Source organism: Lepidochelys kempii, chromosome 5 (genome assembly GCF_965140265.1).
Source record: "Lepidochelys kempii isolate rLepKem1 chromosome 5, rLepKem1.hap2, whole genome shotgun sequence".
Lineage (NCBI taxonomy): Eukaryota > Metazoa > Chordata > Testudines > Cheloniidae > Lepidochelys > Lepidochelys kempii.
This window is the reverse complement of record NC_133260.1, coordinates 72,372,354-72,387,981: the sequence shown is the minus strand read 5'-3', so window position 1 is coordinate 72,387,981 and position 15,628 is coordinate 72,372,354. Positions and strand designations below refer to the sequence as shown.

The following is a 15,628-nucleotide window of genomic DNA, read 5'->3' as shown; positions in this document are numbered from 1 at the left end:
AAGAAGCTCTAAATGGAAAAATCCCAGAGGTCATGAACCAGCCTTTGAACAGGAAGACTGATTCCGCAGTACTGGGCCCTTGCCTCTGCCTGGAGGAAGATGGTTTCTTGCATCAGAGTGGAGTCAATCGTGTTAGACTTATTGCTCACAGCATTATATTTTAGACAACACAGGCAAGTACTGCTTCATCTAACTCAGCCCTTAGAAGTTGCTTGAACACACAAGACAGTTGGCTCAGCTATTAGATGCTTTCCTTCAGGACGACAGAAGATACATCAGGATACAATTATTTCAGCAATACTGACATCTGGCTACATGGTATAGCAACTCCCGTCATATGTTGGACCTTTCAGGGGTGCTGGAACAATTTGTATAGTGAGGGTGCTGAGAGCTACTGAACCAAACTGTACACCCTGTCTATAATGGAATCCACTTCAAGCCAGGGGGTGCTGCAACACCCCCCTCACCCCTAGTTCCAGCACCTATGGTACTTTTTATATGGCCACTCTTGCTTCATGCAGGGCTAGCGTCAATATATAATCCGAGGCAAAAGGAACTTGTGGCGTAGTTAATGGGTATCTTTTCATTCCCATAGTGAGGTTCCACTTCTACACCATATCTCTTCTCCTGATTACCAGAAGAGCAGGGGAAATAAATGGGATAATATTAAATTATCCAAGTACAGATGAACTGGCCTCACCACTTCTGAATTGCAAACCACTGAAAGTGTCAGACTGTGTGAGCCTTTGATTTCCCAATTCACAGTTCTTTCACCTTGGGACCCAGTATTACTCCAAAACCTGACCACATGGAATTTGACTGCACTTTGTGATTATTCAGCCATTGATACTGAAACCACTCGGAGATACTACTCGCATCTAGGGAAGAAATGTTGGTTGGGTTAGCCCATGAGTCTGGGAAATAATTTCAGAACTGGGATACCAGCTGCTCTGCTTATTGAGCCAGAAGTATTTGACTTTCTGTGAGACCTCTTCCGTAAGGCTTTACAACTTTAAGGTCATGCCAGCCTCGTGAGCTCTTGTAATCTCTCTGGAAGCCAAGAGAATCTAGCCATTTAACCTTCTTTTAGCTAGTTTCTGAGATCAGTAACAAAATGTCATCCTCTTAAATGGGATTACATTTATTTCTTTGAGCTCTCAGGCAACTTTCCTTTGAGCCCATAGCAGATAGGTGACTATTTCTTTTTCCTGTGTTCCCTGTTTGGTGAGTAAATGATCTGAGAGACCAATATACCCAACAACTCTTTCTGCAAGCTTTTGTTTCCCAGAGAAATCTAACTTTTATTGTAGGCTCTTAATTTATGTACCATAGGCACGCTCGCCATCTCTTTGTCCTAGACCTTATCATTTTAGAAGTCTTGGAGCTACACAGGTCGAAACTGTGCAGACTCCTAAATTCTGTTCCTGTAGAACAGAAAACTTGAGTTAGATTGTTAGATTTGGTCCTTCTCACAGTTACAAAGGTGTAAATCGGGGTTACCTACCTGGAAGTCAGTGGAGTTACACTGGTGTGTGTAGAGTTGTTTGTAAACTTGGTCATACTTTGCCACCCAAAAACATGCTTTAATCAAATCTAAGATATAGTGGGATTAATTAGGTATGCTGGTCATCAGATTTATATACACGTACAAATAAAATTCCACCAAGCATCACGTTCACTGTGAACCCTTTATTGGAGAGAGAAGACCTTGCAAGAAATCTGAAGGACAGCTCCTGGAACATCCCCATTTTCATTCCTAAACCAGGCTCACTTTTCATGTGCAAGTGGGGTTCTGCAAGTGTAAGTTCTGTTGTTTGCACAATGAGTGAAAGTGCTGAAAAGTGTACGTACAGATGGTTGTCCGCATATATTTGAGCGTTCATGAAATGAGAGAACATTTTGGAGATTTGAATATCTTAGTAGATTTCTGAGCCTCAGTGGATGCTGTGTGTGTTGCTCAATAGATGCTGCTTAGCCATCCTGATACTAAATCTTTCACCTCCCTCCACACCTCATCCCAGTGTTCTGCTTCTTTCTCCTCCCGCTCTTAACTTCATGCTTTCTTTCATATTGCTCTCAAAACTTGCCATGGCATTCCTCTTCCATCTCACCAAACATCCTCAATTTCTTTCTTTAAATCCTTCCTCAGAACTCATTTCTTTCACCTTGCTTTTCCACCACTGACCTCCAATACTGGACTATCTACACCATCCCCTGGTGCTACCTCAATATCAGTCTCGAAAATATCAGAACTTGTAAGCTGTAGTTTCAACATAAGGTCACTCACATTATATTTTAACCCTCTTTCCTAGCTCTTCTTTTGTCAACTTCATTTTCCATTTAGTTAAGGCACAAAAATTTCATGGAAAGTTCTGGTGCTATATAAACAATATTTTTCTTCTTACGTTGTAAGCTCTTTGGGGAAGGGACAGTATCTCTAGGTGTATCTTGTACACCACTGAACACTCAATCAGAAGTTAATTTACACTATATAATGAAAACAAGTAACAGTGCTTATTTGTCCCAGTATTGAGACTCCAGATTGGTGGATATATAGATGTAAGAGGCTAGGACAATTTTAACCTTGTCTGTAAATTAGTCTTCTCCTAATTCATATATCCACCAATCCAGAGAAACCTCCTTTTATAACATTTTTCTCTCTCGATCCCTCTTCTCTGGTCTTCCTTTATTTTTTCTCTAGAATTACCATTACCTGTAGCTTGGAAAGTTACTTTCCGAGGAGATGGTGCATTCAGCTATATCAAGAAGGTTTTGGTGACCAGAAATAGTTAGCTGAGCTGCCTCTGGGCTCTCCAGTGGGTGGGGCAACCCAGTAATGAGATTTTGGATTGGTGAATGTATGCATTATGAGATCACCTATGTACAGGTAAGACAAATTTGTTCTGTTTAACTACGCAACATTACTATTGAGTACTCAATATTACTATAATTTCACTGCAAAATGGACACATTCTTAATTTCATTTACAAATTTTAATGATTAATTGAGCCTGTAATCTACTCAACTAATACTCTGGATTTGTATGTTTAATAAAAAGACCGCACAGTTCAGGGTTGTTAGTGCTCTCTTTTTTTCATCATCTTGTTTCTGAAACAAAATATTGAATCAGTGAATAGTGTACCTTGATGGTTAGACTGTGCTCTGAGTTTTTGACCATGTGCTTTCCTGAGTAAAACTGTTTTCCTGGCTATGGTCTAAACTTGGTTAATTTTTCTTTCCATTACAGATATTGTTTTACAAATCCTTTAGAGCAGTTCACTCTGTATTTGTGATCAGTAATCACTGCTCAATAATAAAGTGTAGACCAGAGGAAACATCTCTGTGTCAGTGTTTGATTGCACTGTCAGGAGCTTTATGGAACATTGTCCATACAACCACACAACAAAAACAGTAACCCAGGAACCTATCCTTGCGACAAAGCCCATTGCCAACTGTGTCCACATATCTATTCAGGGGACGCCATCATAGGGCCTAATCACATCAGCCACACTGTCAGAGGCTCGTTCACCTGCACATCTACCAATGTGATACATGCTTTCATGTGCCAGCAATGCCCTGTACATTGGCCAGACCGGACAGTCTCTACATAAAAGGATAAATGGACACAAATCAGACATCAAGAATTATAACATTCAAAAACCAGTCGGAGGACACTTCAATCTCTCTGGTCACTCGATTACAGACCTAAAGTCACAATATTACAACAAAAAAACTTCAAAAACAGACTCCAACGAGAGACTGCTGAATTGGAATTAATTTTCAAACTGGACACCATTAAATTAGGCTTGAATAAAGACTGGGAGTGGATGTGTCATTACACAAAGTAAAACTATTTCCCCATGTTTATTTTTCCCCCCTACTGTTCCTCACACATTCTTGTCAATTGCTGGAAATGGCCCATCTTGATTATCACTACAAAAGGTTTTTTGTTTTGTTTTTTTGTTTTTTCTCTCCTGCTGGTAATAGCTCACCTTAACTGATCACTCTCGTTATAGTGTGTATGGTAACACCCATTGTTTCATGTTCTCTGTATGTATAAATATCTTCTCACTATATATTCCATTCTATGCATCCGATGAAGTGGGCTGTAGCCCGTGAAAGCTTGTGCTCAAATAAATTTGTTAGTCTCTAAGGTGCCACAAGTACTCCTGTTCTTTTTGCGGATACAGACTAACATGGCTGCTACTCTGAAACCTGTCCATATAAGGTGGTTTTAAAAATGTATGTATGAGACTGTGTACACAGCATCATGGGAACAGTAATGACCACTGTGGTTAAGATTTCAGACACTTTTCAGTTTTACATGTTGTCTTTAGTTGCCTATAACTTTGTAAAACTTTTAGCTTCGGGACCGAAATCTTCCAAGTTTGGTCTGTGGCCAAAGGTGATTTTTTTTTTTTTAAGTTTGAACAAAAACAGTACAGAATATTTTGAATACAAGGAGAAGGGGAGGAAATACTTTTCTCATAGATATAATCTTTTAAAAAATTTTCGCACAGCTTTGCCCCCTAAATAACGGGAATGAAAGTCAGAGTTTGACATGGAGATAGCCTTGTTAAGAGAAATGCTCTTATCCATGTTAGTAAAATTTAATGTGGATTTGACTGAGGTCTTGTCTACACTGGTGTTTGTTTTTGTTTTGTTTGCATCAGTATAGCTGCACCACTATAAATAGTGACATGCGTGAGCATGACCTCAGTGCAATTCACCGGTTTCTATACCAGTGCAGCACTCCTACCCTGTTATATCAGTGTCAAATGTGCATGTAAACCCAGCCTGAGTTACCAACCTAAAATTGTATGCTGTGTGTAGGCGTTTTACATGTATGTGCACAGCTAATTTAACTGTGTAATGAAAATGTATTGAAGAGGTGCATGTGCTGGCTTAAGGGCTGCACAGACATGTTTGACTCCATTTCTGTGGACCTTGCACAATATAAAGGGGTCGAGCTATTGGATGCATTTTGTGTAAGGTTCGTCGTGTCCCATTCTGGATGACCCATCAAGTTATGCCCACAATTAGCCTTTGTAACCAAAGTTCTTGTAAGTTCTCATTACTGCTACCTTCATCCTTCCCTCTCTTCTTTTCCCTTGTATTGTTTATTACACTCAATTATTTTGTCTTAAATGAGATTGAAAACTCTTTGGGGCAGGGCCCTTGTCATCTTATGTATCTGTACAGTGGACTTATTGAGGCCACCACTCTGGATAATAATGCTAAAAATTAATAACAATAATAATGTACCTAAAATCTCTGGAGCTGGGAATGACCAAACCCTTAATGCAACAACTTTAAGTTTGACTGAGGGCTTATGCTTGAAATGTTTAACCGACGTTTGGTGCTACTATATATTTATGTATAAAATCATACTTGTGCAATGGTATAGAAATTGTAGTCTGAATTTTACAAGAGGCTGTGAGACAGGTCATACGCAATTCAGACATTACTGCATTTTTTAGAATTTTTGGCAAAATATCAGTTGTACATTGGCTGTTCATTGTTTTAACAGAATCCACATGTAAGTTAAATATGTAAGTTAAAAATAAACTATTTGTAATTCAGGGAATTTTCCCCTTAAAACTGTGGAGGGTGTTTTTCCCCCTTTTCCTTTGATGCCAGGATGCTGGTTCTGCAGAAAAAAGAGCTCTGTTAATTTCCCCTATGGTATAATTGCTGTGTTCAAGCTGGCCGTTTATTCTTTGTTTGTTAAGTAGTATTCTGAGGTAAACCCTATCATCTCTTACCCAGCAATACCATTTGGCTTCTTCAAGCCTTTTTTTTCTTAGCCCTAAAACTATTTTGGGGTCAGTTCTGTATTCCTTTGGCATGTAATGAGGACAGTGCAGCTATTTACAAAATGTGTGGTTATTGAGAGCTTCAACAAACTATTGGTTGGGTGCTTTTTTTAGAAGTTCCCATTCTTGACATTACTCACTCCGTGGTGCTCTATTTAATTGTAGTTTTCAAAGTATTAATAAATTATTTACATTTCAATTACTTTGGCCTTTTAATGCAGTGAAGTCATCCTGAGATATTTATGCATGAGAAGTATTTCATCAGTTTTAGAGCCTCTCTCTTCAGCCATTGAAGACTCTAGCGGTCGGATCTTTGTCTGCTTACCACGTTCTTTACACTTGCGAATTTTAGTCCAAAGCATTATTTTAACTTCATTCCAAAGAAGGAGATTCTTATATATATAATATTGTTGCATTCAAGGGATTACATAAAACAAGCTGGAACTAAGAATTGTTCTGTAGCAGCAGATTTGTGTATTTCCACACTGAACAGGTTAGAAGGGGCTGGCAGTAGGGGAGAGTTCTGAATCAATGCCCACGCCTCCACAGTGAAGGCCTTACAATAATCAGAACTTCCCTGGTCTTGTCAGTCAGAAATCATCAATTGGATGCCAGAGAAGGGAGAAAGAGCTAGCTAATTATCTAAACAATAAAAGTGAAAAAAGACTGTTACATTTGATTTTAGGTTCGGGAACTACAGACACGTTTACAGAGCATCCAGGCGACAGGTCCATCCAGCCCAGGTCGTCTCACTTCCGCAAACCGACCCGTGAACCCCAGTACTGGAGAGCTGAGCACGAGCAGTAGTAGCAATGACATTCCCATTGCCAAGGTGAGCTGTTGTGTGCTGCCGTGATGCCTCTCATTATCTGGAAGAAGCAGACTTCATTGTGCACAGCTGCTGTGCAGGCATGCGATTAACTGGGAAGTATCATCTAGAATCCCAGGGGTGTTTTCAAGGGCCCTAAGCGAACCCATGAACTCAAGCTGCAGGAAGAGATAAAGTGCTAATAATTTTAAGTCTCTCTTAGTCACAACACAGATGCCAGCTTTCATTTATCAACTTAACATGGGATTTCCAAGCACGCTGAATGTGTGAACGATGATGCATTTTGCATAGTTGTGGAGAACATGGGACGTGGGATGCCAGTCTGTAACTTGTGTAGCTTTGTGGCTTTTAGATTGCTGAACGAGTGAAGCTCTCAAAGACAAGGTCAGAGTCTTCATCGTCTGACCGACCTGTCCTAGGATCAGAAATCAGCAGCATAGGGGTGAGTGCTAATAATAAATCAAAATAATAAACTGCGCACAGAGCTCATCCTAACATGAGTATTGCAGAAAGAGCCCGGGGTGACTGTTATGTTGTTAAAAACAAAAACAGTATCTTACGGAAAATATTTTACAGGAGAGAGAGAATAAATGAATGCGCATGTGTAACCTCCAGGTTTACATTAATGTAGTCTATGCAGTTGCCATAAATTGGTGGCCAAGGACCAAATCCTTGAAACCCTTCCTCATCTGAGTAATCATCTTGTCTGCAGGGGACAATAAATATGAGTGAGGATTACTCACATAAATAAGGGTTATGCAGCTGCACCCCAAGTTAGACATCTCTAAAGAGTAGTATATTAAATTCTGCTCTGATAACACCAATGTAAATTCAGCAGAACACCATTGCTACTCCTGACTTACACTTGTGTAACTGAGAGCAGTATTTGGCCCTTTTGCTCAGCTTTCTTGAAAGTATAGATGCTCTCCAGAGAGCCTGAGTATTGCTTTTAAATCTACAGTATTTTTAAAAACTAGCCATCAACTCACAGAAGGTTTATTAACCACCCTGTGCAGGTGTCTAGCAGTGTGGCTGAGCACTTGGCCCATTCTCTCCAAGACTGCTCCAACATCCAGGAAATCTTTCAGACACTCTATTCACATGGATCTGCTATCTCTGAAAGCAAAATCCGAGAGTTTGAAGTGGAAACAGAGAGGTTAAATAGGTAAGATGGAAAGTTAGATGCACTTGCTGTATTTTGCCTACTATTTGTTTTGTTAAATTGATTTTATTTTCATTATTGCCTGTCACGTATCTCATATTTTTATGCTTGACTCCCAGTTCGTCTCTGGCAGCTCCAAATAAATGCGAAACTTGGATAATGAAGAGGTGATCTTAACATACATTAATAGTTCTTTCTACGAATATGATCATTCGAACATGTATGCTAAGGCCTGTAGTGGATTTGAATCTCTCTCCGTCCCATATAGTAAATAAATCGTTTATTTCTCATGTCTCTTCCATGTCCAAAATTCTAAACTGTGGTGTGTTCCCCATATCCCTGAAGTATGGAGCAGAGCAGTAGATGTCGCATTTTTTTCTAAAATATACAAACGCTATTACTTAGGACTTGCATGCCTACTCCACCATTCTAGAAACAGGGTATTTTATTTTCTGCTGGGGTACCTGAATAATCAAATTTTTCAGAATCAAATTGTCTCAGTGAATGTGCTCATTTTAGCTGAGGTGGAGAATGGAGACTCAAAGAGCTGGGCTTGTTTAGCCTAACCAAACAAAGGCTGAGGGGAGATATGATTGCTCTCTATAAATACATCAGAGGGATAAATACCAGGGAGGGAGAGGAGTTATTTAAGTTAAGTGCCAATGTGGGCACAAGAACAAATAGATATAAACTGGCTATCAGGAAGTTTAGACTTGAAATTAGGCAAAGGTTTCTAACCATCAGAGGAGTGAAGTTCTGTAACAACCTTCTAAGGGGAGCAATGGGGGTAAAAAAATCTGACTAGTTTCAAGACAGCTTGACAAGTTTGTGGAGGGAATGGTAGGATGAGACTGCCTACGATGGCTTGTGGCTCATTGGCAATAGCCAGTAGCAAAAATCCCCAATGGCTGGTGATGGGACACTAAATGGGGAGGGCTCTGAGTTACTACAGAGAATTCTTTCCCAGGTATCTGCCTGGTGGGTCTTGCCCACATGCGCAGGGGCTAACTGATCACAATATTTGGGGTCGGGAAGGAATTTCCCCCCAGGTCAGCTTAGCAGAGACCCTGGGGGTTTTCCGCCTTCTTCTGTAGCATGGGGCACAGGTCATTTGCAGGTTTAAACTAGTGTAAATGGTGAATTCTCTGTAACTTGAAGTCTTTAAACCATAATTTGAGGACTTCAGTAACTCGCCAGAGGTTAGGGGTCTATTACAGGAGCGGGTGAATGACATTCTGTGGCCTGCAATCTGCAGCGAGGTCAGACTAGATGGTCATGATGGTCCCTTCTGACCTTAAAGTCTATGAGTCTAACAGTATTGCTGGTATCACTGGACCTTGTACTGTATTCGCTCTTCCATAGCCAAGGCCCCATGTCTTATTAATTACATGAGCTCAAAATTATAAATAAAAAATCCCAGAATTATGTGGCACTGCTCTCCCCCTTACTGCTTTTTCCAGCTCTAGTCCAGTCTAGTATGCTTTTTATTTATATATTTTGATATGAATTAATTTTATGAAAATGCTCCCCCTTCTTTTCAGTGAGCTACAGAATTTTGTATTGACAACGCAAACACTGGAGAAGTTGTCAAGCAAGTAAGCTGGAGCTTTTGACAGCGGGATAGGGAACCGCTGGGACTTTGGTCAACCTGAAACACTCAGGGGTTTATTCTGGCTACTGAGGAAGGGATGCACTCACTTTTTTCCTCCCCCATTTACAAGTGATGAGGGGGTGACTTCAAATTTTTGAGAGGTGTGATTGGTGTTGATTTCCTTATTCCCTACCTGAGTAAACCTTTACACAGTTAGCTGTACCTGCTGCTACATTCAGCAATGATGGATAAGTACAGCAGCTTGATGTCTCTGCCAAAATGATAGGCAGTGAGGTAGTCAACAATGTTGACGTTTAACGTATTAGGGCTTATTTATGTGAACACATACTTGGCAACAAGCTGTGATGGAAATCTACTTCACACTAGCCTGCCCTGCACTAACTGTCCATGTGGCCTTGTTGGTGCACACTAAAAGTTCTGAATAGTGCGCTTTGAAGCAGGGTAGATCAATCCACACTGTGGAACTTTTGTTGTTCTTCAAGTGCTTGCTCAAGTCCATTCCACATTAGGCATGCACCGTTGCCGGAGATTTTACCCTCAGTGGTATCTGTCAGGCTGGCTGTAGTTCCCTCTGGTGCCGTGCGCTTATGTGCCAGTGTAAGGGGTGAGGCCAGCCACGCACCCTCTCAGTTCCTTCTTACCACCTGTGACTGTTGCTAAAAGTCTCCTCTTGCTTTGGCAAGGTGCCTATACATGCTTTTTTCTTCTGTATCATAGTTTAGTCTGTAGTTTAGTTACAGTGTATATATTGTAAATAGGGTTAGTGTAAATAATACCACCTCCCCTTATTGTTAAGGGGATTCCTTCGCCACCGTGGCCGGCCACAAGATGACTTTTGGGCCCATCAAGAGCTCTTAAAGGGGATAGCAGCTAACCTGGGGCTAGCGATTGAGGAGTTTAAGAAATCATCCCACAGTCTCATTGACGTTCTGGCAGCAGCAGCAGTTCCATCTAAGGTGGCATTTCCCATTAATGAGGTCCTAATGGGTCTGGTCAAATGCCTATGGCAGACCCCATCTTCTCTGCCCCCCCATTTTGAAAAGGGCGGAGAACGAGCCTTACTGGGAGATATGATTACAGTTTGTGGGACTCCTTGGCCAAATTTAAGGACTCTAGGCAGGAATTCTCAGCCCTCTTAGAAGAGGGGAAGAATGTTGCCAGAGCTTCTCTCCAGGCAGCATTAGATGTCACAGACATGGTGGTGAGGACAATGGCTTCTGCCATCACCATGAGGCGATACTCTTGGCTTCAGTCCTTGGGACTCCCTCACTATTTTTGGAGCAGATGAACACAAGACTGCATACCCTGAAGGACTCAAGGGTACTACTCAGGTCGCTGAACCTCAGTGCTCTGTTTACTTCTAGGAAGCACTTCTGGCCCCAACAGCCACCATGCTTCTTGACTCGGCCTCCGAGACAAGAAACATATAAAAGAAAAGGGAGAGGTTACTAACACCGCATACCACTTCCATCCACCTCAACCTCCCAGCTGGCGTCTCATAGGTACTCTGGTGGACCCAAACAGGACTTTTGACGGTGTACCCCAGGGTGCTATACAAGTTCCTGCTTCAGATCCTGTCTCCCGTTTATTTTTGGACTGTCTGTCCCAATTCAGCCCAGCATGATCCTGTATAATGTTGGACCGCTGGGTGCTAAATACAGTGGCAGTCAGCTATACCCTAGAGTTTTATGCATTGCCCATGCCCCAAAGAACTTACAAGTTGATTTAAGACAAGACCAAAAGGTAGGAAGGCAAGACAGAGGGAGTATAAGGATAGTAGTAATAAGACCACACTGTTACGTAAACTTGCTGCAATGAGAAAGCAACAGAGAATTCAAAAAGGGATGTTTTGTTCTTTGGTTGGTTCTTCAGTTGTTTTTTTAGTGGTGGGGGATTGGCCAAGATTTAAGTAAACATCCTCCCGTGTTCCTGTCACAGTACATGAAACCAATGGATTTAACTGTAGTACTTTAAAATACTGCCAGCCAAATGTTCTTTGACATTCTAAACTGGGATCATTTTGGTGTTTTCAAGACAAATAGATTTCTGACTGTTTGAGGGTTAAACATTATTTCCTTCTCTACAGCCGTATTGAGCACTTAAAATCCCAGAATGACTTGTTGACAATAACGTTGGAGGAGTGCAAGAGCAATGCTGAGAGGATGAGCATGCTGGTTGGGAAATATGAGTCCAATGCCACGGCACTCAGACTTGCACTGCAGTACAGGTATGTAAATATGTGGCCTGGAATTTGAGCCTGAAAAGTGAAGGGTCAAGACTTGCTACAGAACTTTAGGAGATAAAGCTGCTGTTCTGCAACAGAACATCCTGCTTCCGTTCCATTCTGGTGTGAGTAAAGATGCACTGGTTAGATACTTTCATGAGGCAGCTACGTTTAGTGATTGTCTGATACGTAACTCAACTGTAGTTAGAGGCATTTCATCAGGAATTAATTTAGCTCTGTCACGCTAAATAGCTTTACCTCTTCTTTTTGTTAATACAGAATGAAAATTAGAATTAGGGAAGATTTTTTTAGTTTTTCTCACTCCTTCCTGTATGTGCATGAAACAACCGTTGCAGGTTTTACTGAAGAAAATAAAGAAAAAAATTATGATGATCATAATAAGCAACTTGGGATGTTAATATGATAGACGTTGCTGGGAATATTTTTCCAATATTTCTTTAGCAAGAAGAAATAAATCAGTGTCTGAGAAATGTTAAGTCTGTGTCTTGCTCTATTTAAAGTGTGTTGGGTGCTCGCAGGCCAGTGTCCTCATCACATAGACAGCCATGATCGTTAGCCATCCCACCAAGAGGTTAAGGATTCACTAGGTAAAATGACTGAACTCCCCTCTCACAGTCTAGCAGTTATCCTTCCAGGTGAAGGTTGGGGCACGCTGGAGAAGCACTGTGAAGAAGTTTGTGCTGGAGTTGTCTGTGCGTTAGCTGTCTGTTGGATAAATAGGAGACTTCAGTTTCTCCTAACGTCAGTCTAGCGTCTTTCACAAGCTTGGTGGTATAAAGAAAGAACCCACAACTCCCATTGACTTGTGTGATTTAAGTTGTCTCCTGTAGGAAAGGAACTGTGAGGAACTGTCCCAAATAGCTATATTTGCTTTATAATATTTGTAAAAAATTGTCTCTCTAGAACATTCTTTCGACCATGACTAATTTGGAGCAAACGCTTGTGGCATTAGGGCAAATCCTGTTCATTTTGAAGGAAGTTGACCGTGAATAAATTTTAGCTATATTATTTACATATTAAATAAAGCAGAAATGAGTGGTTCCCAGGTGCGTTCAGTAGTGATCTCTTTGCAGTGGGGAAAATGGGCTTAAGGAAAGTCTTACTGCTTGGACAGGGGATTAATTTTTAACATAGGATCAGAAAAACATAAGTATTTTGGTAAGGTTTTTGAACAATATGGAAAATTGAAAAGGCAACTTCACAAGAAATAGCCTCCACTGTTAGTCAGATTACTGACTTGAATCATCCACGCTTCCGAAGAAAGATAAGCTCAACTCTCACTGGTCGTTCCAATTCTCCTATTTCCTATTGTTCAATAAGTTAGGGCCAGCCTGGGGACAACATTCACAGGCTGCATATCTAAGGGGAGGCTTGTTGCCCATTGGTGGGAGAAACCACATTATCTGAGATGTGGAAGACCCAAGTTCAGATCTCTCTGGACCAGTGGTTTGACCCCAGGGCTTCCCTCTTGCAGCTGAGTGCCTGAACTGCCAGGCCGTAGGCCAGAGGTGGACAAACTATGGCACGTGGGCCACATCCGGCCTGGCCCTGAGCTCCTGGCCCAGGAGGCTAGCCCCTGGCTCCTCCCCCGCAGCCTCAGCATGCCACTCCACTGGCACAATGCTCTGGGCAGGGGGCTGCGAGCTCCTGGGGCAGCGCAGCTGCAGAGCCGTGGCCAGCCCCGGTGCTCTGGGCGGCACGGCTGTAGCACCTCCAGCCACCGGTGCTCCAGGCAGCGCAGTAAGGTGGCGGGGGAGTTGGATAGAGGGCAGGGGAGTTGGGGGGGATGGCCAGGGGGCTGGGGTGTGGATAGGGGTTGGGGCGGTCAGAGGGCAGGGAACAGGGGGGTTGGATAGGGCAGGGGTCCCAGGAGGGCAGTCAGGAAGGAGGGGGGGGGTTGGATGGGGCGGCAGGGGCAATCGGGGTGAAAGGTCTAGGGGTGGTCAGGGGACAGGGAGCAGGGGGTGGTGGATGGAGTAGGAGTCCCGTGGGGGGGGGCTGTCAGGGGGACAAGGGAGGTTGGATGGAGCAGGAGTCCTGGGGGAGCTGTCACGGGGCGAGAAGCAGGGGGGTCGGATAGGAGGTGGGGGCCAGGCCATGCCTGGGTGTTGGGGGAGACACAGCCTCCCCTAACCGGCTCTCCATACAATTTTGGAAACCCGATATGACCCTCAGGCCAAAAAGTTTGCCCATCCCTGCCATAGGCTATTCTGGGATGGGTCCCTCTTAAGCTCTCCTACTGAAGCTTTTCTATTTCCTGGAAATAGTCAGTCATGGGAGCAGAACTTGAACTTGGGCCTTCCCCCACTCGGATGAGTGCTGTAATCACTGGGTTATAGGAGGGTATTCTGGGGTGGGTCTCTTTCTGTTTCTCCTGTTGACACTGGTCCATTTTGTGTAAAATACTTGAATAGTCAGTGGGCCAGAGAAGGACAGAATGAGTCTCTAAGGGAAGACCCAAGTTCAAGTGTGAAATGTTGAATTTGACACAAAACAGGCTTTTTGTCAACTTCTTCTATTCACCGAATATTTCCGAAAAGTTCAGATTTGGCCTGACTTGAACCAAGTTTTCTTCTGATTTTCAGAACTGCCATTGAATCAAAAAATCAATTACTGACACAGCCGTAGTCCTGTAACGTCCCTGCTATCATACAAGTAGAAGGGAATAGCCTAGTTCTTCCACCACCACTTACCTAGTGTTGATCGCTTAATTTGATTATCCTGTCTAAGTTTCAGATATTGTGTTTGTTTTATTTCAGTGAACAGTGCATAGAAGCATATGAGCTGCTGCTGGCTTTGGCTGAAAGTGAACAGAGTCTCATTCTTGGTCAATTCAGAGCTGCAGGCGTCGGGTCTGTCGGTAAGATCTCAATGAGTCACTCTCTAAGTCCCATTCTGCACTTCAGTTAACATTTATCAGTTTACAGGGGCTGGTTGCAATAGTGAATCATCTCCTGACAGTTTGCTATCCACCAGTCAAGTATGTGGTTATTTTCATGTTTTCAACTGAACAAATAAAATGTTTGACACACACAAAAATTAGGACTGGAACCGAAACAAAATATTACAAGCAAGTTAAAATAAACCATATACGGTATTCCAGGAGATGCATCTTCTGGACTTGTGGGATTACTTTTGTTGGGCAATAACCATGTACCCAGCACAGTGATTAAACTGATACCTCCAAGCACCCAAGCATGCACTACACATACTGAGTGCAGTGGTTTGGGTTACATAATTTGCACTTGCAATTACCACAGTTGTGTACATAGCCACAGTATTTGCCCACAAAAATTGTGTTTTATAAAAATCTGGTCTTAGATCTGGACATGTAAATATACCATAATGCAGATAAAATACCACATGCAGTCTTTACCTCCAAGCTCCCATGGTACTCTTGTATTTTAACATCTTCATTCTCATGTTTTACTGCCTGGACTGAGGTTTCGGCCTCTGTTTTTTGTGGTGTTCTATTTCATTTTGTTACTCAGCAGCACACACTGACACTAGTTAACACTGCTATTGAAAATGTTCTTTGGGGGATGGTGCTTTCCTAATAACAGAGTCAGACCGTTTATTAGTCCATTTTCAACATGGTACATGTGAGTTCCATTCACACAAAAGTCCTATTTATTGACAGAAAATGTATGTTTTCACTGTGAAACTAACTCTTAGTTTTACAGAGGCTCATTCCTCTTACTGATGGGAGGGAGTGGTGGTAGTAGTAATCTTGGCCCTTCTTTGGGGGGAGGGGAGGGAGAAAGTATATGAAATCTTCAGAGACAGAAAAATAGCTTTCCATACTGTGCTGAGACCTAGACACAGCCTTTAGATGGTAATTTATAGCACCAGCTTCTCAAGAACCACTGAAATGTAAACTGAAAGCTTTTAAGGACCAAACGACCAGCTGGTTTCAGAGCCACAAGACGGATGAGTTCAACCTCTTGTTTCTGCAGGCTAGATG

At 42.2% G+C, this 15,628-nt stretch overlaps 1 protein-coding gene across 7 annotated transcripts in view; it reads left to right on the top strand.

The window, feature by feature from the left end:
• The window catches only part of MCC (MCC regulator of WNT signaling pathway), a 361,512-nt gene that overhangs the window by 303,055 nt on the left and 42,829 nt on the right, over nt 1-15,628 (top strand). For 6 of the 7 annotated variants that reach the window (XM_073344704.1, XM_073344707.1, XM_073344708.1 and 3 more), the window contains 5 exons: nt 6,502-6,648; nt 6,998-7,087; nt 7,662-7,810; nt 11,506-11,646; nt 14,424-14,524. In XM_073344704.1, coding sequence (XP_073200805.1) covers nt 6,502-6,648; nt 6,998-7,087; nt 7,662-7,810; nt 11,506-11,646; nt 14,424-14,524 — 628 coding nt within the window. The remainder of the gene's footprint in view (nt 1-6,501; nt 6,649-6,997; nt 7,088-7,661; nt 7,811-11,505; nt 11,647-14,423; nt 14,525-15,628) is intronic. The other variant, XM_073344706.1, reaches the window with a different exon arrangement.